Source organism: Scardinius erythrophthalmus (assembly GCF_964197995.2).
Source record: "Scardinius erythrophthalmus genome assembly, chromosome: 21".
In the NCBI taxonomy this organism is placed as follows: domain Eukaryota; kingdom Metazoa; phylum Chordata; class Actinopteri; order Cypriniformes; family Leuciscidae; genus Scardinius; species Scardinius erythrophthalmus.
In genome coordinates, this window is record NC_138241.1 from 28316569 (window position 1) to 28341753 (window position 25185).

General features: G+C 37.3%; 1 protein-coding gene across 5 annotated transcripts in view; it reads left to right on the forward strand.

Annotated features, from left to right (window-relative positions):
- slc4a11 (solute carrier family 4 member 11) overlaps positions 1 to 25185 on the forward strand; it is a 67214-nt gene that overhangs the window by 10476 nt on the left and 31553 nt on the right. For 2 of the 5 annotated variants that reach the window (XM_081351794.1, XM_081351792.1), the window contains exons 2-5: positions 16660 to 16710; positions 18349 to 18471; positions 22632 to 22675; positions 24397 to 24625. In XM_081351794.1, coding sequence (XP_081207920.1) covers positions 16660 to 16710; positions 18349 to 18471; positions 22632 to 22675; positions 24397 to 24625 — 447 coding nt within the window. Of the gene's footprint in view, positions 1 to 1444; positions 1693 to 10887; positions 10968 to 11393; positions 11520 to 16659; positions 16711 to 18348; positions 18472 to 22631; positions 22676 to 24396; positions 24626 to 25185 lie in introns of those variants that run through there. The other 3 variants (XM_081351793.1, XM_081351796.1, XM_081351795.1) reach the window with 3 other exon arrangements.

Sequence of the window (25185 nt, forward strand, 5' to 3'; positions counted from 1 at the left end):
GAGAGAGGGGTTCTACACTTTTTATAAGACTTATTGTGAGGGCTGAAATAAAAAACAGACCCCCCCCCCCAACCCCACTCGACAGAGAAATAAAACAAACAGCCATTGGAATGATGAGTCATTACAGTGCTTGCTAGAAATTCCTCGAACATTCTATTCTTCTTTACCTTCTTCATCTTCAACATTGTTTTCTGTTGCTGCTTCTTTGTCGTCATCTTTTTCATTTACTCCTTATTCCTCGTCACAATCTGTTTCTTTTTCTGCTTCCACATTTTTCTACTTCCGCTTTGTCTTCTTGATCTTCTACTTTTTTGTTTGCCTTTTGGTTTATCATCATCTTTTTGTTTGCTGTCTTCTTTTGTTGCTCTTTCTTTTCTTCTTTTTTTCATTTACAACTTCTCCACAAATTTCTGCAATTTATTCAGCCACTGTTAAAACTTCAATGGATAGTTTTTAAGGGATAGTTCACCCAAAAATGTTAGTCCAAACCTGTATGACTTTCTTTTATAGAGACAAAAGAATATACTTTGAAGAATGTTGGTACAACAAGTAAACAGTTTTGGTTACCATCGACCTCCATTGCATGGACGTGAAAAACACATTTCTCAAAATATCTTCCTTTATGTTTCAGGTTTGGAGTGAATAAAGGATCAAATAATTTTCATTTTTGGGAGATCTTTTCTTTTAAGAGTGAAAAATATATTGTATTTAAATTTGGTTCATTAGCTTTATAATTTAAAATTAAAGTTTAATTTTAAAAAAGTCTTCCATTGACTTAAATTGCTAAAATGTTTGTCATTCAAAATCTATTCGACTGCAATAATGTGCTATTTGCATACTTTTTTTAACATCTGTTTGAATTTGTATTTTCTCTTGCTTTATTTTAACCGTATAGCCACCTTGCAAAGACAGTGTTGAACTGTGTAGATTCTCAAACACAGCTGACTGAGAACAATACACTTATAATGTGTGTCATCTAATTTCTGAAGCCATCTTTGCAGTAAATCTCCCAGAAACATTATTGTTTCAACATGTCTTCAACAAAAATAACAGCATCAGATAATCCAGAAGCACCACACCAAAAATAATAGCATCAAACAATCCAAAAGCACCACACCTCACAACAGGGTTGTATTTCTAGCATGCAATGATTTTGCTTGATTCTAGAATGACATTATATGTTATTGTAAAAGACACAAAGGGCATTACAGTCACGTCAGTTTGTAATCTTACAGGCACGCCACCTGTATCAAAATCATGCATCATTTATCCGAATACACATTTTATTGACTATGGCACAGACTCACTTCTCTCTCATACAAAAGTAAATGCTAAAAGCTAGACAGAGTTTGTCGTGACGATTTATGACTGCAAGCATCAAGTACGCAAAGTGAAACACAGGAAATGTAGGCTTTAGGACCCAGAGTCACAGCTCAGCGGAGGCAGGGCAAGGCTGACTCACTAAATATGTCTGAGGAATGAGAGAGAGAGAGAAAGAAAGATAGATACAGAGCGAGAGAGAGGGAGGGAGAGAGAGAGAGAGAGAGAGAGGTAGAAGTGAAGAGAGGAGGGGAGAGAGAGGAGACCGGAGCAGAGGTGATCTTGCCCTCATTAGTGTCAGGACTACAGGATGATTATGGGTTGAGAAGGGAATGATGGAAGCAAACAAAGTTCTTCATTTCGTGCCATCCGGTAAGACCCACATGCACTATCACACACATGCACACATACACACATATGCACATGTTCCTGCGCCGTCACGACTGAGGATCTGAGGGTTCCCTGAAATTTGAGACTGTGTGTGCTAAACATGTGCAGTGGAGAGGATGCATGTGTATTTGTGTGTTGTTGTAAGTTTTCTCTCTGTTGAATCCTGCAGGTCTGTGGATTGTTTTTCTCACACGCTGCCACCACTGCTGCTGTTGCTGCTGTTTTTTGGGGTGCGTTATGCTGGAATGCAGACAGGCTTTTTCGGGGCTGGTTTTCTGGAATGCGTCGTAAATGTTTTTACGCTGTTAATCTTAGTCGAGTAAACAGGAAAAAAGAAATATGATATCACGACTTTAAGATACCCGCACAGAAATTTCAGATGCACACGCGACGCACGTAAATATAACTGAGGGAGAGGGAGACATGGGAAAAAAGACTAATGCAAAACCCAGATCAAAATCAAGTACCTAGGGCAGCGCTAGGAACAAAACCTATATGCCTGATCAGGCGTTACAAGAGTGCGCGTGGAAACGAGCGGGTACATGTAGTTGGTATTCTTCTGGGAGAGTAGGTCTTATTTGTATGCAATGTTGCTGTTCAATTAATCTCATTGTGAGAAGTCAGTCTAATACCGCATGCAACACACATGCGCTGTCATACCGCACAAGTGCACCTTCATCGCTCTCTTTCTGTCCTTTCCCTTTGCTCAAAGCCTCCGTGTAAACACAGTAGGTAATAGAAGTGGGAAGACACTAAATCTTGTGCTCGTCTTCCCCCCAATACACACACACACACACACACACACACACACACACACATACATAATGAGACTGTGATTTGCATCCTTCGCCTGAGGGTTGAACTTCAAATCAGTTGATGTCTCAATTTTCTCTCCTTGTGTGATTACGTGTGTGTGTCTCTATGTGTGTGTGACACAAAGCATCAAGTGCGCATTTGATCAGGCTGTTGTAATTGACACTTACTTTGTGCCCGTCTCAGCTTGTGGATAATCGTTGTGGCACTCTGTCAATACCATATTTTCCACAGATTCTCAATGTCATTGGAGCAGGTCATGGGCCATCGCCACACTGTGACCATCTGAGAACTTTCTGATATATGCGATTCATAATTTAATGTAGGTGAACATTCACTGCAACAGGAATGAAGTTGCTTGATTGGATAAGTGGATGAATGGATGGATGAGAAAATAAAATTAATAATGAGGATAATGTAATAAACGATGTCCTCTGTTTTTTTACGACTGTCTTTCTCTCTAACAAGCATCGTGATTGCTCACCCACCTCTCATTACACACACATGAAAGCTGGACATTTTGTACCCAGATTCCTTTATTTACGATTTCCCCCATGCCTGGGTATTGAACGTCCCATTTGCACTTGCAGATGGTGGGGTATGAATAGATGTCATTTTCTGGAGGGCCAATCAACTTTGCGTGGCTTTGCATCTTTGAATTTATCTGTGCGTGTGCTTATACAGTTATTCGCCGGGTCCCAGAGAGGTTGGTAATGCGGTTAGGCAATCTCTGACTTTTCTATTCCCCATTTGTCTTCCACCCACTGTACATTACAGTCTGCAAAGGAAATTAGAATCACACATTCCTCTGTTTATCTCCTCTGTTTATGGTACACTGTAAATCAGCCATATGGGCATCCTCTCTCATACAAAGAGCGGTGTCTGTGAGTGCAAAGGGAGCAGCCGTCGCAGGCGTTCACATGATGGCGAGATTGATCTTCCTGACCCTCTTCTGATTTACAGACACGGTCGTAATGTGGATATTTTTGGAGGCCTAAATATGCACGCAACGTTGAACTTTGCCAAGTGCTGTGTATTGTTTGCAAGAGCCTAATTAATTGGGCATCTCTTCCGCTAAAAGTCTGATCGTAGATAGACATGCCTCTGCTTCTCCGTAATGGATTAAATATAGCTCACAGGAAAAGTTTCAAATGGGCTGTCCTCACTTTCTGTTAGCAAATGTCAGGAACCCCCTCTCGCATCCACGCACACACAAACACCCACGCTCAGGCAAACAGACGCGCCCCCCGCCCACCCTTGGAGTAAACCTTAGATTGCTTCAAGATGTCGGAGGATGCCAGTGTTGATGAATTCCGACCTTTGATTGCGAAGCTGCCCGCGTGCCAAGGGAGAAACCTCACACACATGCCACTTTTGTGATACGCCACAACATGCATATGGCAGACAAACACACAGATGCGCAGCCACCTTTCTGATGCACTAGAACACACACGGTCAGTCGTCGTGTCAGGCTGTATGACAAACCATCTTTGGCATAAACTAGATACCATCATGGCCTTCAAATGTCAAACAGTCTTTCTGTTTTAGTTCAGAATTCACATTCCTCATGAGGACACTTATGATACAGCTGTATCCTTTTTCTGTTCTCTCTCACTTATGTTTTGTCTCCGGTTTGGTCTTCTTCTCTAGTGGCGGCGGTACTGTAGATTGTAAGGGGGAATGGTGGCCTGGCTTTAATAGAGGAAGAAGGGAATGTGCAAGCAATTAGCAGGAATCCCCCAGCAGAGCACTCACGATACCAGAGCAGCCGAGATATAAAGAAAAGAAAAATCTGTATTCCCTTGATGTACAGGACAATAGTGTCCATGCAAACACATTTAAGCTGCGTGTTCCCTTGGTGCTGTGTGATTAAAGACGGCTGTCATGTTGAAGCATGTTAGCGCTGCGGTCACTGGATCTTGACGTCTACCTTTCTCTTTCAATCGCCATCTCCGTTTCTCTTTGCTGTGCTCAAGAGGATTTTTTACAGGAATAAATGGGCTAAAGAGAGTGAGATCTAATGCCATCATCGTAATGTTCACTAGATGCTGGTTTTCCTGTTACTGTTTGGTGTGGTTTGCACACGCCGCTCTGCGTATTTTCTCCTGCGGCTTATAGAGAGTGAGATGAAGAGAAGCAGATAGGGAGACGCTGGCTCACATACGACTATATAACACCATTTGATGTGTAGAGTATGCATAGATCACTATCAGGGTCACCCGATGATTGCTCCTATCACACTGAGAGAATGAGGTGATATGGACGCATCAGCCAAGCTGTGCGCTGCAGAAACATCCCTACCATCTGAAATTTATCTAAAAGCACAGACTCAAATGGCTGCAGCTTCCGAATTTCCCTGCAAATTGCCATGAAAGGTTATTTCAAATGAACATGTGAATAACATTATAACTGCGTTACACCTTACTCTGTGTCAGGGATTTAATAAATCTATTATCAGAAGGGTATTTTCTCTGTGACAATCAGATGATCCTCAGATGGCATTCCAACAGACCGCCCACAGTCTGTTCACTGATGCATTTTGCACTCACTAAAAGGAAGAACCGGCTGAAATTGCCAGTACTGATCTGATTGGCCGGCACAACACATCTTCTGGGGGATAATGTGGAAAAAAGAGTGCTTTCAAGGTACCAGGTTGAGGAAGGATTTGTTTTCCAGGTTGCCATTTTTTAATATTTGAATAAGGATATTCTGTATATTTATCACTTGAATGGACAAAATGTGTACACACATTCTTGAAAATTGCTGTTCACAGTTGCTGCAGTTGCTGCTTTTGAATTATTTCAGTTTTTTGCCGATTTATGGACCCTTTTCACATTCCAGGCTTCTCAGAAGTCGAAGTTGTCATAGTCAGGTAAACTTCTAGTGGTGAACGGAAACTACTAAATATCATTTCTGCTTTCCCAGTTGCCCCAATAGCAAAAGAAAAAATCCACAATAGCATTTCTATGACTTTAAAGAGGAAAAAAAAATCTTGAGAGATTGATTATGTTGTTCAGAAGAGAGAAAGATGTCAAATTTGCTGTCTCCTGAGCTGTTTTATTAGAGACAGTCACGCAGCAGAATTGAGTGAATTGAGTTTAATAAATTGAGTTTATTAAAGGTAATAAAGCACAAGTATGTTGTTATAAATGTACATTACATTTGTTTTTTCATTAAAATAATGAAAAAAAGCTACATTGCTAGATTCACGATTGTTAATAACTGTGGAAATGCGTCATCACAGTCTGTGAAAATAGTCCATTGAATTGATTCAGGAGAAAGAATAATATAAAACACAAATATTTCTGACAAATGTGCCCCTAAAAGTCATGTAAGAACAAAACATAATTGTTCGATTTCACGTTGGTCAGACTTTTTCCCAAGTAAGTAGGCAGTTCTTGACCAGAATAAACTCTGAACGAACTGAACCAGACTTTAAAGTCAAATGCATCTCCCAGCAGAGGAGAATTAATGTGTGTCGCGTCACACTTGCTAATTCAGCTTGGCCTTTCTAAAATCTTTTTATATGTTGAAGACAGCATGCTTATTTGCATGCAGAAACAGTAATTTTCCTCATTTAATAATTATAACATTGAGTTATAACAATACTCCCACAACAGCATGCTTATCAATATTTCTTTGCCTCTTTCCACGGTTTATTTGTGGCGAGAATGCATCGTCAACTGTTTGGCTTTTTTCTCTCAAGGAATTTTCTGTCGAGCAGCCTCACAGGCACCACTCTGTGTCTCTCTCCTTCTCCTCGCCTCATCACACTCTTTTCTTATTCTCAAAAGAACCAGCATGTGTGTACGTATGTGTGTCATTATTGGTCTTCAGAAGGAATTCCCTCTCTAAGCAGTCGGAGACTCGAGTCGAGTGCCAAAAAGCCTGCAGGCATATTAAGTCTTTCCTGCTCGCTCTCTCATAGGGCTGTAAGTGACATTAAAAACTGGCAGAGAGCACCTTAATCTTTCTCATGTGTCTCTCTTTTTCTCTGTCTGTGTAGTAGAGGTGTATCTATGCTGAAGGACCATCAATACACCCTGTTAGACAAGCAAAATACCATCACAACCTGCAAGAGACGGCTTTCTTTCTATCACACCTTATCCGTCACATATTGCCACAGTCATATCTGTGGCAAAGCATGGCCCTACTTGTACAGGTATAGCCGGATTAAAAGAGCTCAAAAACCTAAGGTCTGTGAAATAACAGCGACTAAATTCCCAAACAGCATCTCTAAACCCAAAGCACATGTTTTCTGTATTTGTACATTCTCTTGTGACACAGCTGTAAATGGCTTATGTAAAAGGTGCATTCACATGTTTGATGTGCTTTTATATATTACAGGCCATGTGCCCTGTTTTTTACCTTCAATTTTTTAATGCACATTGTCCATTTGTCAGGGCAGGGATTATTGTTTTTGGTCTGCCTGAGTGTGGTGCCATATGGCTGGATGTAACAGCCTCACAAACTCAATTTACTAGATTTATTTTTTGACATTACGCAAACCTGCCGAGATGCGCCGTGAGATTTCCTTGACAAATTATTTCTTCTCTTGATGAAAAGTTAAAGGGATATCTCTCCCAAATATAATTCTGTAATCATTTATTCACCTTCTTGTCGTTCCAAACCCCTTGGTTTTCTTGCTTCTGTGGAATATGAAAGATGTTTTGAAGAATATCCTTCTCATACATTGAAAATATAGTGTGGGTATAGGGGCTGTTGAGCTCAGAAAATGAAAAATAAAATAAGATTCACAAGATTTTCATTGTATTAGTCCATATGACTTATTACAATACATTCCTAGTCAACAATATCTTTATAATATACAATAGCTTTGAGATGAACAGACAGACACATGATTTAAAAATGCTTGCATGTTTGGTTTGATTTTGCACTTTCTCATCAGTTAAAATGTTATTTGCTGTTATTTGTGACTAAAATTAGTTTTAGTTTTAGTCATGTTTAGACATGCCAAAATATTGACTACATTTAAAGGATATTTTCATCAAGAAAACACAAATTATTACTAACAAAAATAATTAACAGACCCACTTTATTTTAAGTGTCTTTAACTACTATGTATGTACTGTATTAACATAAATTAATAATTTAATACAACGCATTTATTGTCTAAATGCATGTTTTTACATTGTAATTATAAAAAAAACCCTGCAGTTATTACATTTATAATTAGACTGTTGACCCCACCCTTACACCGTGTCCTAACCAGACGCGATGCGATAAGATTCTAGCGACAAGCAATTTGCCTGTCCTCACCAGAAGCGACGCGACTACGAGATGCGTCAAAATCAATCAAAACCCACAGCCAATCAGAACAGCGTGTGGGCGGGCAAGTGCACAGCACCAGAGAATCTTGACGGCACTCGATAGCAAGAAAATGGATAAGTACACAATCAAATTCACAAATATTACACCATTTAAACATTATTAAAAATACATAGGCTGAGTTACTAAAACAATCTTTGTCAAAGAATACACTTGTTTGTTCACAGTTTGAATCTTCTTGTTTCCATTTGTTTTATTATCCATTGTTGCTTATATAGCTACAAAGCTGGGCACACTAAATGATATTCTAAGTCACATTACACGCTTTTAACATGAAATAAAGCACATAAACAGTACCTGAGATTATCATTGCCACACTTAGTGTTTGTTGTTCCAGCCGCGACATCGCAGAAAAATAGAAACCGTTTCTAAAATATAATCGTTGCGTGTCGCCGTCGCGGCTGGTTAGGACAAAAACTCTGATTAACATGGAAAAGATACCTTTTATCGTGTGTTGCGGCGTCACGGCGCGTGTAGTTAGGACACGGTGTTAAACTTAACCATACCACTAACCACTTGCCCTGTACCTAACCTTAACCATATCCCACCTCAATAGCAGCAAAAGCGTTTTGCATTACAAGATGAACACACGTATATTAGATTACACTTTATTTTAAGGTGTTATAATTACACAAATAAGTAATATTAATTAAAGTCCCCCTGTAGTCAATCATTGTGTTCCTTAAAACTCATCTTTGATCACAAAAAAAAAAAAAACAATGATGTGAAAATAATTTCTTCATGCCTTAAAATAGCTTGAATGTAGGCTACTACACCCTTGCCTATACCCCAAGTTCGGATCATTTTACTGACTCTCTTGTTCGATCTCGTTCATCAAAATAAATATTTTTTTCGAGTCATTTCGTTCATTAAAGTGGCTTTAAATGTTATTCTTTTAACAGGCAAATCCCCCGAACATATTCATTTATGCAATCTTATTCATATTCTGAATTAAGAAATCATTTTAATGCAGTCAAAGAGTATTTACAGGGAACATAAATAATTACTTTACCTTCTGAGTCTTTCGTTCATTTGTCACGTGACAGGCACAATGAACGGAACGTTCTTGAATGACCCATCACTACAACTTTCTGAGGTAAACGCTGCACAATGATATCGCGCTTCACAACGTCGGACACATAACGGTAATTAATATGATTAGCCTTTTGCTTGATTATGTTATCAAACAGCTAATAGTGTGTTGCTAATGTTACAACCATGTTCCCGTTCGCCATCTCAGAGTCAGACCTGCCTCAGTATCCTTAGAAATGCTTTGAACAACTCCGAACATGAGTGGAGAAAGGTATATAGTTTATCGTAATATACATCATGCTCCCGTTATATTGCTAAATCTACCCAAATTTTTCATATCAACAGAAAAACTTCTCTTGAGACTCCCCTGCTTCAGAGCGATCATAGTTAATGATATGCTAAAGCCCGCCGGCAAGTACGTGATTGGTTACGAGGTAGTTTGTGACGTCAGAAATGCCAGCAATGTCAAACCGTGTTTTTTAAAACCGTCTTTAGATCACTGCAGTTTTAAAGAGAAAATACTCCGCAATGGTGTTGACTTATGAATTTGCACATGGTTTGTCTTAAAGCATATTAAAAACACCACATAGACATATGCCAACATTTAAAAACTTGATTTTCACCACTGGAGGACTTAAACAACATTTACTTACTACAGAGTTGGTGTTAGGTTTTAGTTTAGGGTTAGTTGCTTGCAACTTTGCATAATTTACTGTTAATAGTACTGTAAGTACATGTAAAAAGTGTTACTGTACATTTTTTGACATCAGTATAGAGTAGTAAAAGACACCAAATATAAAGTGACCCAATTAAAAATTACAGTTAACACTGTGCACAATGATACATCCAAAGATGGCTTGTCAAGATGAGTCCTGACACGTTTGTTCTGCATGATGAGATGTGAGAACAGAGAACTTTTGGTGCCTGACAGCCTCTGTCCCCATTTATTTTTAATTCCATGGAAGAAAGTAAGTCATACTGGTTTGAAATGAGTCATTTTTATTTTTGATGAACTTAACCCTTTAAGAAAGTTTACAAACATTTACAAAATGTCAAATTTACTTGAATTGTGAATGTTGATTTAGTTTTGCATGAACTGCTGTTATCAGTCCTGAAGATCTGGATGCATCACGTCCGCATAACCTCCGATGCACTTATTATGAGGTTCAATTACAAAAAGGAATATCACATTAAGGTTGCTGTCTTGAAGGAAGCAGTGAGATCGAGCGGCTGTCTTGTGTGACCTAGCACCTCTGTGATGAGCTCTTTTAACTGTGTGTGTTTGTGTGTGGAGGACAACTCTACTATACACTCTCGCTTTCACACCAGACAAACTACACAGCCACCTCATCCGCGCACAACACACTCACTCTTGCACTGTTGTTTCATCTTCATGTACTTTTATCTACAAATTTGCATTATTCGCCAGAGAGAGTTGTTCTTTCCTGACTGTATTTTTCTAGCGTGTCTGGTCTAGTCTGAAAAAAAAAAAAAAAAAAAATATATATATATATATATATATATACAAAAATGAAAGCAACGAGAGAAGGAAAAGGAGACAGAGCGAGCGATACTGATGCATATTTGATGTTTTCATGCTCTTTATCTTGAGTATGAAACCGAATAGATGCACAGGCTGTTTGTGGTTTTGTTGCAAACTAACCACATACAAGAGTATTTCTTAACAACCAGACCACCAAGCTTTAAAGAGACACCCCTCTCACTGCTCGCTGGCGCAGAGAGCCTGAAATTGCCTGTGTGTGTTTGTGTGTGTGTAAAGGGAAAGGACTCACTGGTTACTAAGCCTCAGTCTGCGACTCACACATCAGCTTATCTCTGTAGTTGAGCTGAATCTAGTCATGGTATTAAATGCACATGCAAACAATGATGATCTGTGTGCTTGAGAGTAAAACTACACTGACATTCAAATATTCAAACACACGCACGCACACAATAAAGACCTGTTCTGCCAGCTCTTGCTTCCTGTTTGCCAATACAGCACTTCCTGTGTCAGTAATGATGATCAGATATTAGGAGTTTGTTCGCTACTCAGTCTGCACCAGGTATTTTCTGTTTTTTGAATTTGAGTTATCAGTTGTCCATGTTTGCTTGCATTAATGTGATTAGCAGGATTTTTATTTGATTTAATTTATTTATTACTGTAATAATGGTTATGTTGGAATTTCTGCTTAGTGATAGATACACCTGAGAAACTCTGTTTATCCCTGTATACATTGGATTGATTTTAATAACTTTAATATACTTGAAGTGTGCGCCTAGCTCTATTAAAATACGGTATTGTATCGGAAGTATCAGATTGGGAATGGGTATAAGCAGATATTCAGTATTCAATTGGGACATCCCTAGTCTGCTCTGGCTCGAGCCAGTGTAGCGGGCCTACAGTAACCCCTAAAGAGGAAGTGTGATGCTTAAAGTCATGCCCATCCCTGGCCCTGAGTGATTTAAGGCTGAAAGTGCTGCAGCTACACTTCCTCTATCAGTCCTGCTCACTTCCTTTGCATATCAACAGGCGATCCGTGAGCGGCATCGCTGAAAATAAGCATGCAGCAACGTGGCATTAGAGAAATATCTTCAGATCAGACGTTGAGCCAAAGGTTGGTCACATAGTACCCATAGCTGGAGGCAGCAGAGACGAAGTACCCAGTGAAAGGTCAGAGTGGGGGTAAATAGCACAGTGACTACGTCCCCTCCGGAGGGCCTGTAGGCATGGCTGGGCTGAAGGTGTTTTGTCTCTAGGGACGGTTTTGATGTGAACATGCACAGAATACCAATCGGCTGCTGTGTCGTCACTGACTTTGAATGGCAGGGGAGGGAGAGAGTTGTTTTTCCGTCTGCCTCACCAGCTTACACTCTGCTTCCTAAATTATTTTACAACGGGGGGACATTTAAAGAATTAAGGGTTTGCTGGCTCAAGTCTTTTATGCAAATGCTAGTGCATGTTGTTGATTAGACCTTGGTGGGCTGCAAATATCATGTAATAGCATTGTATGAGGTGGAATGCAAAGGTGACCTTAAATGGTGACCTTGGGGCTTTTACTGTAATCATAGATATCAGTCAGAGTGGATGCTAAGTCTTACTTGACGTAAACTGCTATGAGACTCTGAATGATAGGTTTGTCCCTGGGTTTTGATTGTTCAGCTGATGAAAATTCTAAAATATGTCTTTAAACAGGTTTTCAGTAGAAATCTCCTGAAAACTCCAGGTTGTAAAAAATAGATATGATAGGCTATTTGTTTTTGTAGGATAAAGTCTACAATTGGAGAGACACAAATCACTTTCACACTTGTTCAAAACTATTAAATCACAAATTTAATTGTTAAACTATATTTATTTTATTTGTATTGTTACAAATAAAAATTCATACATCAGCATCGAAAAAGCAGTTATGATGGAATTAGTCTAAAATGACTAGCCAGCATTACCGGCAGATCCTGTTCACGCATGTAGAATTCTGTTAAATTAATTTTGGGTCATAACACCCCCTATAGAATCACATAATCAGAAAAGGCCAAATTGTACTCTATTACACTCTGCTGTCTGTGTTATTTGGATGGCAAAAAAGTTACGTTAAATTTTTTTAGGATGATCTGCTTCTGCAGTCTGCTCTTGTCAATGTCGAAATGACTGAGATACCCAATCAAATCAAAGAAGGTGGACTTCAAGCGTGGTGCTTCCATTTTAACAGTCAATATCCAATCATGCAAAGTATTCAACTTTTTTTGTCCATTTTAAATTGAAAATAGCCTACATTCTATTACTACTACCTAATTACTATTTGTTATTGAATGTGATGAGACAAGAACAGGGACGGATTAACTCACGGGACTAATGGGCACGTGCCCAGGGCACTAGAGCAGAGCCCAGACCGCTCAGCGAGAAATCGGAGCGCCGCGCTGCACCACTAAACCCATACACAATGACAAATCGGAGCGCCACACTGCACCATTATTATTATTATTATTTGCAAATAGTTAAAATGCATGACTTGCAATAAATTCTAGTAATTTTAGTAAAAAAATTTCATTCTTTGATTACTTTAGGTTAAATAAAATAGACAGTTGTTCCCATTACAACAACACTACACCCCAAACCCATTTGTCAATTTTAATGCAAGTAATGTTGTAGTTTCTCATTAACATGCATTTCACTCATTTACTGCTTTGTTTGTGTGTGTTAATGTGTGTGTGGGCTGTAACAATATTAATGAGATCACACTACCTTGAGACAGTATGTCATATTGATCAGAATGCACTTCTATTGCTCACAACCTTGTTTTTGTTGGCATCCAATTACTTTCAGAAAAACCTTCAATAAATCATTGTATAAAAGGATTGAGGTTAGTGACAAGTAGGGTTGGGTATCGTTTGAATTTTAATGATTACGATTCTGATCCTGCTTATCAATACAGATTCTTATCGATTGCTAATTTTGATTCCAATAAGATAAAAAAAAAAAAACCTTGGATATTGTTCACATTTATTCTAAGTCTTATTGCAAAACATTTACTTGTAGCTGAATACCATGAACAATATCAACAGGCTAAAGAACACTTACACAAGGAACTTTTGCCTATGGTTTAAAAATACCATAGCAAAAACAACTAGCCTAATATACATTTCAACCACTACTAACGACAAGTAAACAATAAGTAATTAAAAAAGAACAAATAGACAAATTAGCAATCACACAAATAAATACAACTGAATAAAGATACGATTGAAATAAGTGTTTTAGGATTTTCAGGTATTCAGGTACAGAAACCGTAATCAAATGTAAAATAACATTGCACTTTATAAATAAGATATACATTACAAATATAGTAAACGTTATTCTGTCAAGAACTCTTTTTATTTATTTTTTTTTAATTAAATTTTCTCTTTCTCTTTGTCTTTTGTTTTTGATTAACATTATTATAGAGATGGCAGCAGGAATATTAGGCTGCTGCCTTTTTAAGAGGATCCAGCATTCTGTTATGCATTTTTCTTTGTCAACTGTTTATGTTAATTTAAGACATAACCGACTGTGTTTAGGAGGATATTTTGACGTATTTTTGTGTATATTTGTCTGTTCAAGTGCAAAAAGATGCGAAAGATAACTCAGTATCGCACACTATACAGTATGAGAGAGGCGGCTTTCTTTGTGAAACAGCGCATGGGTCTTTTTGTGCTTGAATGGTTTTAAGTCATATTAAAGGTGCATTAAGCAACTTTTCATGTTAAAAATACCCGTTTTCTAACCCATACATGCTTAAACAATTGCCTGATGGGCTGAATGAGCCCTTCTCTGATCACTGAGATTGTCTCTATAATCCTGTAAAGTAAAATAAATAAGAGGGATTCGGGGCGGGAATTTTAGACTGGGCGTGACGTCATGCGCGTTCCCGGCACGCTCACCTGGCTGTGTCTGGCAGGTTTGTGTATTCGCCGCCATTCTCCGTAGAAGATGGATTCTAAGAGACCGGCTTGTAGTTCATTTCAAACACCAACGCAAACTCCACGTAAGATTAAAAAAAAGAAAACTTTTGTCCGTGAGCGTGCACACTTCTGGTTGCAGTTTCGCTTGCCGCCAGAGGGGGCATAGTTCTGCAAAAACTCAGAGACTTGTGCAATGCACCTTTAAAATGCGGATTAGAGGAATCAATTTTCATGAGCATCAGAATGTTAGCTTAGATATGTCCTTGTTATATTTACATCTTCAGTCTTTAGGAAATGTCTTTAGAAAAAAAAAAAAACCTTTCCTTTTCCTTTAAATCCTCGCTTATCGGGCTTATGCTACTCTGAACAATGCCTGAACTTCGTATTTCGTAATTTGAGCACTTCTTGCTTTGTTTTTTGCCTCTTCACGATGACTCGCTTAATCTAGTCCTATTTTGTAAGTCACTTTGGACAAAAGCGTCTGCTAAATGACTAAATGTAAATGTAAGTGATTTGAATGATTTGAAATTGTGAAATTGATTTTAAATAAGTGCACATTTAAGGACAAAAGCGTCTGCTAAATGACTAAATGTAAATGTTTTGAAATTGTGAAATTGATTTTAAATAAGTGCACATTTAAGGTACAGAACGAGGATCGTAAGGTATAGAGGCCTCTTGTGTTGGACTGGCCAGCTGATAGGAGTTTCATATTCAGCTTTATATTCAGACAGCCTGTTTCCTGCACTGACACATTCTGCCTTTTTACATCCTGCTGAATATATCAGCACAGTAACGTGTTTTTGTGCTGTCACCAAAGAGAAATACAAGACAAACTCTCTGTCAGTATGCCTGATGTAGTCTATTCTCTGCATGACAGGACGAGATATGTGCAAGATGTTTTTAGTGTGTGTTTTATTTTCATGCTCCAAAATGTGAGTGCTGAGGTACTGTATATTCCAGCCCTACATGCATACTTTCTTTAGAGAGGGTGTTTGGCTGGAAAGAGGTATCTGACAATTAAGGGAGTCAGAAAGTGGGGAAAGAGAAACCTCAGTCACGGCTGACTTCACCTCATAAATATCCCCTTAAACTGCAGCAAATGAATGTAGGCCACAGGTGTGCTGGATCCATGTGCATGTGTTTATGCCTAAGTGTGAGCATGTTGCTGTGAATACGTGAGTTTTTGTGTATATGTGTATCACTATAATTATGTTTTGCAGATATGTGCCTGTTTAGTGACCATCTTAAGGGCACAACTAGTGTGTCATATGCTGATTCTTGAGACATAAGACAAAACATGGGACAAATTTGCCTGCCATTAGTTTTGAGATTATCAGTGTTTCATCACTGAAATAAATCATAGATTATCACTTGAATGAAATGAATACAAATCATTGTCCTCTGACCGTAACTCAAAATTTAATGTACAGTACATCAAATATTAAATTCAATAACAACAGAGGTATACATTTGCATGTTTTAATGAAACATGACTACTAGACTACTAGAAGGATTTTTATTTATTTTTTATATATTCCTCTTTTAAAAGTTTTTGTCAACACTGGCCAATATGAAACCTTTTTTTAAATATCTTGCAAAATCTAAGTCTTCATCCTGAAATGTCAATATTTAACCTTCTATGAGTTCAAAAAGTCACACAGGCAAGTTTTAAAGTGAGTTAAAAAAAAAAATTATATATAGCCTATATATAAAAGTAGGTAATTATGCTTATAGTTTTACAGGTCACAGCCAAGATATGTTAACTCAAAATTGTAAAGAAATTAATAATTTTCCTATGTTTAAGCTGATCTTGGTAATGGCGACAACAACAACAACAACAACAACAACAACAACAACAACAAAAAAATAACTATTGTGGTGTAGTGACAATTTAATAGATGGATCTGAAGATCAGTTTGAAACCATCCTGTTTTCTAAATGAATTTATTTTTTAAACTGAATGCTAGATTGATCAATATTTATAATAACTATTTCACACATTATTTTGTAACTGTCAGTGTTGACAATTATAGAGTGAATGGTGAGGAAAAAACACATTTTGCGGGAAAATAGAAGCCAGGGACTGCACCTGAACATGTTAAACAGATTAATCCATAATAATTTCTGGAAAGATAACCTTTTACTTTTGTAGATTGTTTTATCTCAGAACTGAAGAATCGGTGGCAGATAAAACCTGTTTTATCTTCTTTGTTCTCATATACTGTAAGAAACATTTTCTCACATTGTGTTATTTTAACACACACTCGGGTTTTTATTTATTTATTATTTTGTTAATCTTGGTTTTAATTTCTCTTTCAGAGGCTCCCTCCTCAGGGATGGCTAAGAATGGGTACTTCTATCAAGAGATGGGTGAGTAGATGTTTGTAGGAGTTTGTTCATGTGTGTTTGTTTGTTCAGCACATGGCCGGGAGGAGAGGTGTGAAGGTAGAGTGGGGAGTAAAACACAGGCAGAAGGAAACTCCTTCCTAAAATTTTTAAAGCATGCCCTCATTTCTGGCTTGCAGGAATATTCAAATTGTAACATTTCTGAATTTCTCATCAGCGTCACAAGAGAGACAAGTTTTCTGCATCCTGTTCTGCTGCATTAAAACAAAATCCCTCGTCTTGTGGCTGGAAAATGTTGTCTGTAAAATAAAATGCATAAAATTTGTTAGTGCAAGTAAAGCTTGTGGCATGTTCAGATATCTCGAGTATTTTCTATTTATACCATTTCTGAAATCACTATTTATGTCATCTCTCTCTCTTAGTTCAATTCAAGGGGCTCTTGTTTATACGTATGTAATTATAACAAAGTATGGGGGGTATTTTCAATAAATGAGTTAAATGAGCTCTCAGCGAATCAAACACTTATGAATATGATCAACCACGGTGCTTTGAGCTTGAAAGAGCGAGCGAGAAAAGGGAAAAAAGGGGAGCGTCGTCGTCGGGGAGAGGAATATCCTCTCGCCCGCTCACCGTAGGTCCAAGGCGGTAGAGTCAATGAGCACACATGGATTAACAGCCCCCTCTCCTCTTCAGCTTTACATAGAGAATAATAGAGGGAAGGATTAGTGAATAAATGAATAGATGAAGAGAAAGATATGGAACCGATAGCCACTCACATGCCACATTCAGCCAGAGAACCGAGAACAATAACGAGCTGCCATGTGTGGATAAATCACAGCTTCAGCCACACTCTGGCTACACTGTCACATCTGTGGGGTATTAAACCCTAAGAACACTGTATATAACAGATAAAAAGAGAGAAATTAATGGATTATTGATGGTTTTTGCATTGTAACTGTCTTATTGGTGCTGAAATATCAATTCAGATATAAACGAATGAATTAAATGTACAGTACAGCATATTAAATATGAATAATATATTACAATATAGAATACAGTATGCTGTGCTACACTGTTATCCTGTAAAATTTACAGAAGAAAAAAAAATGCTTGCTTTGGTTGTCAGAAATTCACCATAAACATACAGTGACAATATTCAAGTATGTATGTTTAACAACTAATACCCGTATATTTCATTAAGAAATATAATGTTAATATACCAAGCTACTTAAAGCTATTCTGCTTTTTACCTTAAATTGTACCAATAACTACCATAATAATAATAGGATGTAAAATAGAAATCCTCATGATGAATCAGAGTTTATCATTTTATCAAAAATGAGAAAAAACTAAATTATTTGTATAAAATATAATGATATGTGATTTTGGGGGATATCTTTTTAGAGTTTTTCACAGTAAATTATAGAGAAATTCAGGTTTTACTTTCAAAATGCATACATTTGACAGTATTTTACAATTACATATGTGATGTCAATCTGTATATAGAGGCTGGTGTGTGTGTGTGTGTAAAAACATATGTGTTAAAAATACATATAGATTGAGGCTGTGTGTGTGTGTGTGAGAGAGAGAGTATAAAAATATAATATGTGTTTAAAAGTGTATATAGATTGAGGCTGTTGTGTGTGTGTGTCTCCCTCTTAGAGCAGAGGGAGAGAGAAGAACATGAGGAGGGGAGCGAGGAGCGAGAGGAGGGCCAGGACTCTCCCATCCCATCAGGAGATGACATTCATCTCTACGGCAACCAGACACACCAAGGAGGAACAGGTCAGTGAATTTGTGTGTTTGTGAGCGAGTTCAGGGTGGGATGGCAGTTAGACCCAGAGCTGTTGATTAGCTCTGGAGATGCTCAGGTTAGCAGGTCAGCTGTCGCCACGGCAACAGTCTCAGGTGTGCTGTGATTATGTCGAGGCACCCCCCCCCCCACCACCACCACCAAACCCACACACGGTGACAGGTCACCTTTTGTCACTCAAAGCCACATAAGTCTTCTCTTTCTGTCTTCAGTCTCTGCAGGAAAATGTAATCAAAGGTGACAATTGGAAAAAAAGATCCATTTTAATTTGCTCATATGCAACCCAAATAATTGCTATGAAAACCCTGAGAAACATAATTTCAAGTCTGCAAGGAAAAATTTACATTTTTTTTTTTAAATCATAATTTCTATGTATCTTTGTGAAGTTTTTTTCAGTTTTTTTTTTTTTTTTTTTTTTTTTTGTATATATAAACGTAGCTGTTTATTGATTTAACTCTCATTTTAAATCAGATGGGATGCCAGCAGTACTGGAACCACCAACTGACATTTTATCCAGAAAGTTGCCAATAAATTTGTCTAAATCCATAATGAAGGTTCACCAATCAGCACAACTAAAAATGTATTTACATCAGGGGTGCCCAATCCTGTTCCTGGAGATCTACCTATACCTGCAGAGTTCAGATCAAACCCTGACCCAACACAAGTGCTTCTGAAGACCATAATTAGCTGATTCAGTTGTGTTTGATCAGGGTTGGAGCTGAACTTTGCATGAAGGTGGGATCTCCTGGAACAGGATTGGGCACCCCTGATTTACAATATTTAACAAAGGTCAAAATAAATGAGGAGAAATAATAATATACCACAGTCAAAGACATGGGATTACAATTCTCAGTGGACTGAATTAGCCAAAAAACAAAAAAACAAAAAAAACAGTAGGCAATTTGCTGGGTAATTTTTACAGCAGTGTGAGAGAGAAAAAACACACAGATTAAAATCACAAAATGTGTCTGTGAAATACACATTTACCTAACATCCTCAGATAAAACTAGTCCTGTCCGAACAGAGCTCTTAATCTCTTCTAAATCCATACATTGAATGTGAGCCGCATCTGAAAAAGGTGTGTTTACACAAACTTTAAAGTACTTAAGTACCAATGAATCATATGCTCGAAGGTTGATTGTTGACATTTATATATGTATATAAATATAGCATAAAATGTATATATACTTCATTTTACCCATGTTTAAATATCACCGCCTATTCAACTTGACCTTTACTAACGAACAACGAAAGTGTACAACTCTAGTAAGCTGATCACAAATCATTTACATATTAGAAGATTTATAGTTGCAGTAGCAAAAATATACTGTTTAATAAGCACCAGAAAGAGGCTGGAAAATAGCCATGTAAAACTAGAACTGTTTTTGGTGCAAGAAAGCTCAACTACCATTATAATTGGACTTCAAGTAGAAAAATATGTTACAATATAGCCCTATTAAATTGTTTCGCTTCATTTACTGTTTTGGAAACAGAAAACGTTTAAACTTTATAATTTCCTATGGATGATGTAACATATCTATTGTTAGGATTGCTATTTGCCCTAACACGCTGCTGCTGTTGCAAGTGAGCACAGTTTCAGTGATATCAGTAGACAGGTGACCCAGAATCAGACAAGGATATGTTCTCTCTGTTTACTCAAATACAGTTAGTTCTGTTTTAAATTCTCTTTTCTGCGTAAGTGACTCCTGCTGTGCATTTGGTGGGCTCACATTAGGAAGAGGGGGTTTGTTCACATGTTGTCTCATCCGGTCTGATGTTCTGTCATCCTCAGAGCACAAGCCGTCAGCACTTGTCTAGATTAAAACCAAATTCTACTCCTCTGACACTGCTAAGAGCTTGAACTGTGTAGGATGCATGTATGTGTGTGTGTGTGTGTGTGTGTGTTTGAATATTTATAAACCATGGCCTCCAAACATTTCGTTTTAAGTTTTAATTCCCCTGATTTCAGCAATTGGCTGGACCAAACACTCTGGCACGTTATTTAGCAAACTGCTGGGTTTTTAATGCTGCTTGATTGCTGGGGGTGAGGCAGAGGTGAAATAATTACACACCACAAAAATAAAACAAATATTCCCTAATATGAATTCAGATGATGTCTAAACCACTGGTTTTCCTAAAGTAACAAGGTCTCACACCAATCAATAGAGTTTTAGGAGGCGGCATCTCTTTGGCCACCCTCGAGTCTGTTACGTCATTGTTGAAGTCTTATAGCATACCGTAAATGTGATGGGAGAACAGTGAAATACATCCTTCTTAGCAGCTCTACTATTCTTTCACAAAATGTTTTTGCCTGAATGGGTGTAAATGGATGAAATAATGCCAAAATAACAGCTCATCCACTTTGTTGCATTCAGATCAAAATGACTTGAAACAAGCAATGAGTTTTTAGTGACCACACAGCTTGGTGAAATTAAAAATTCATCACCATGCCCACAACCTTCTCCACATTATTTGTGCTTACTGAGGATTTGTTAAAATTCACTTTAATATTATACACAGTAATATACAGTAAACGTGCTATATATAAAAAAAAGTGGGTCTTGGGATCGGTAAGATTTTTTTTAAAGAGAAATCATTCCTTTTATTCAGCAAAAATTAATTAAATTGATCAAGTGTAGGTATAGACATTTATAATGTTACAAAAGATTTATGTTTCAAAATAAGGTTGTTCTTTTAAACGTTCTGTTCATTGAAAAAATCTGGGAATGTATCACGTTTCCACAAAAGTACTAAGCAGCAAAACACTTTTCCACATTGATAAAAAATACGTTTCTTTTGCACCAAATCAGCATATTAGAATGATTTCTGAAGGATCATGCGACACTGAAGACTGGAGACTGAAGTTTGTTTTGCTTGTTGGTAGTCCCTAATATAAGTTAAATTTCCAAATTCCAAATCAAGAAAAACAGAGAGGGGCTTTGCCTCCTCGTTTCAGAAGACCACAGGGGTGAGCATATGTCCGACTATTAACAGCCTCTGGCAAATCATTGATGCTGTTTTGATTGGATGTGGTTTTGAGAACTGGCTAATTGCTGAATTCTCTTTGGATTAGGGTTTGCTTGAGCTCAATTAATGCTGCCTTTTATCTCATGTTAATACAGTGGTTTTGAGTTTTATACCCAGCAACTCACTGAGCTTTAATTGGGTGCTCAGATATTGCTGTGTTCAACATGAGATGACCTCACATAATTGTTAAATGTATATTGTGTACTCATAAACATCTGAACATACAGATGACAACTGGAAAAGTGATAGAAGGGCAGAAGGATTGAAGAGGAGAGAATAAAAGAACCTGTTTCACATAGTGACTGTAAGCCATTAAAAGGTTTTCAGAGAGGTTATATAACCTTATTAGTTTAACACATAGACTTACCTCTTATTAAAACCCAAAGTTGTCCTTTTAAAGTGGTGCTTTTATTCTCAGTTTTCCCCTTTTAATCCCAAACCCATCCGAGGGGCTGTTTAATCTTGGAGTTAAGGCAGTGGAGGAGTCAGCCGTGGGTCGTGGTAATCCTGCCTGCCCTGAATATCTCTTTCCAGAGGCAGGACTTCTTGCAGGTCCACGCGCTCAGAACTGAGGGATTTCTATTTGATAAAGGCTGTCTGCTTTATATAATCTCTACATGGAGGAAGACTTAGCATGCAGCCATCATATGAGGGTTGCAAGCTGAACCCGCAAACCTGAGTACAATACCAAACATGAATTAAGCAAATAAAGGACAGGCAGGGACACGGCAACACATGCGTTTACACGAGTTTATCCTGCCCCTTCAAAGTTAGGATGATACTCGTGATCCATGGAGTATGCTGTGATGTATTTGGTGGTTACTAATAAACAGTGTTGTGGGAGTGATATTTTGTTTTGTATTCAGGAACTGAATTCATTTCATAGCAGATATTTGTGATGTTGGGTTATATTGAGGAGATCACAATAGGGGCTCTCTGATGCAGAGGGATTTTATGTTCACTGTTGCTGTTTTTTTAAAAACACTTTTATGCTATTAGAGTGTTTTCTCTGAAACCAGTTGTTCTTAAAAGCTGCTTTATGATGGTTGTTGTTCTGGCACACATCATTCTTCCCTTAGGCTTTCCCATTCTCTCTTTCCTACAGAATCCGATGTCCATGGCTGTGTGCTGCTTAACACGTCTCGAAGGGTGAGACTTTTTCAATACCACTGTTGGGGAAAGTTTCTTTTAAAAGTAATGCATTACAATATTGTGTTACTCCCTAAAAAAGTAACTAACTGCTAATTACTTAGTTACTTTTTATGGAAGGTAATGTGTTATGTTACTTTTGCGTTAGTTTATCTTATCTGGGCTGGGCTTGATTGTTTGGTTTTTAATAACAAAACAGTTTTATTTATGGTAAATATAAAGGCTGTTTCACACCAGAAGTGAAATGAATAAGCCTCAGGCTAAAGGAAATGCAAATTCACGCCTGTACAGTTGAGGGTGCGGCTCAAACAAACATATCAGCTGTGCTGCCATTCTAGATTGCAGAAAACTAGGAAAAGAAGGTTCAACTCTTATTTCACCAATAAAAAATAAAACATTAAACACAAATGTGAGGTTTATCTGAAGTCATTTTTGCTTATCAGTATGGTTAAATTGGATCATCAAAGGTCAGCAGAAAAGACATTGCTTAATAAATTGAGATTAAATACATTAAAGTATATTTGTGTAATTTAACATTAAATTATTGTAGGTTTGCGTAATTTTCTGAGTTTGCATTTCACTGTTTTTATTAATTTTGAGAAATACTGAATTTGATTTGTGCAAGTGAAATGAGTAAATGCATGGGTAAACTTATTTACTAAGTCAATAAATTGTAAAAAACTAAGTATCTTTCATTACTTATTTGAAAAGAAGCACCTCAGATATTTTGTTAAGTAATGCATTACTTAACTAATTGCTTGAAAAAAGTAACCTGATTACGTAACTCACATTACTTGTAATGCGTTACCCCCAACACTGCTCATTACATCCACATGCCAAATATATATTATTAAATGCATAGTCCCTGTCTGAAGTGACATGCACACCTGTGACTGCACATTTATTGAATTCTATTTTGATGTCTACATACAGTGGGGCCCAGGAGTCTGATATATATATATATATATATATATATATATATATATATATATATATATATATATATATATATATATATATATATATATATATATATATATATATATTCATTTAAGCATTCAAATAAGAATGCTTTAGTATTTTTTTAACAGAGCTTATGGAATGAATTTGAAACAAAAAAAGATCATACTGGATAACACGATCATTAGGTTTTACTTAATATTACGGCATTCTGAAATTCCTATTAGTTTACTCTTCTTTAACTATTTACACAAACTGTTATGCTAACAATTTCATTTGTAATTAATAATATGGTAATAAATTAGACAAGAATCCAAAATATAAGTATTTCTCAGACTTTTTGAACCCCATTATATGTACAATATCCCATTCATACATTTAAAATACAATGCAGTTTGCCATGGCTTAATGTTTTAAAAAAAATGAATAAACTGTTTCAAATTATGTTGAGCTGTAAAATAGAACAGCTGCTAGAAATGTGTGAGTGCAATGTGTGAGTGAATCGTTCTTTTGAGTCATTTCTTTTTTAGTGATGCAGTCAAAGTGATGTTTTTTTTTAATATACTTATGATTATTGTATATACATATATAAAATATATATGAAAAAAATATGGTATCCAGCATTATCAAATGATTAAAAAACGAATTGTTTAAAAAATATCAGAACCCTGTTAAATATGTGAATATTAGAAAGTTGTATACATGTTTTCTTTGTAGACATTTTTAGCATTGCTTGCATGTTCCTCTATGTGTTCTCTCAGTATGTGAAGCTGATGAACTTCGAGGAGGAAGTGCGAGCTCACAGAGATCTGGATGGGTTTCTGGAGAGGGCCAGTATTCTGCTGCACGAGGACGAGGCCTCTCTAGATGATGTGTTAAAGACAATGCTCCGCCACGTCTCACAGGACCCTCACACCGCTGAGCCCGGCTGCAACTTCGAGGAGATCATGAGCTCCCTCTTCACAGACGCTGGGTCACAGGAAGTCAATGGTGAGTGTGTTTGTTTCTATTTGTGTGGTATTTCATGAAAAGCTTATGAAAGGTTGCTCTGTGCCTCAGAGAGTTGATTTGACTGACACCTCAAAGGATATAAGCACAACAGTTTGACGTTAGTCAATGTTATTTTAATTTAAATTGCTTTATAAATTATAATACAGATTTTACATAAAAAAGGGTCTGAATAATGAGTAACAGAGGGAACTGTGCAGAGACAGAAGGAAAAAGAAGTTTCAGCAATAATTAAGTCAATTTCCATCCCTGCTGACCCAATAGCTTTGAAACTCACTCTAGGATGTGTCAGAGAGATGACTTGCTCTGAATGACCCCATAAAGGGAAGTCAGGTGATAATAACACTCTTCTGTCCAGTCATTCACACATTAGACTCACTGGAATGGTCAAGCCTTCCCAGATGGAGTTGAATAAAATAGAGACGAATCACAAAAGTTAAGCTGAGGGTTGAAATAGCTTTGAGGCAGGAGTGGCTGGAGGAAAAATACAATATCTATGAAATATAAATAAGTACAAATGAATGTATAATTCAATATTGAGT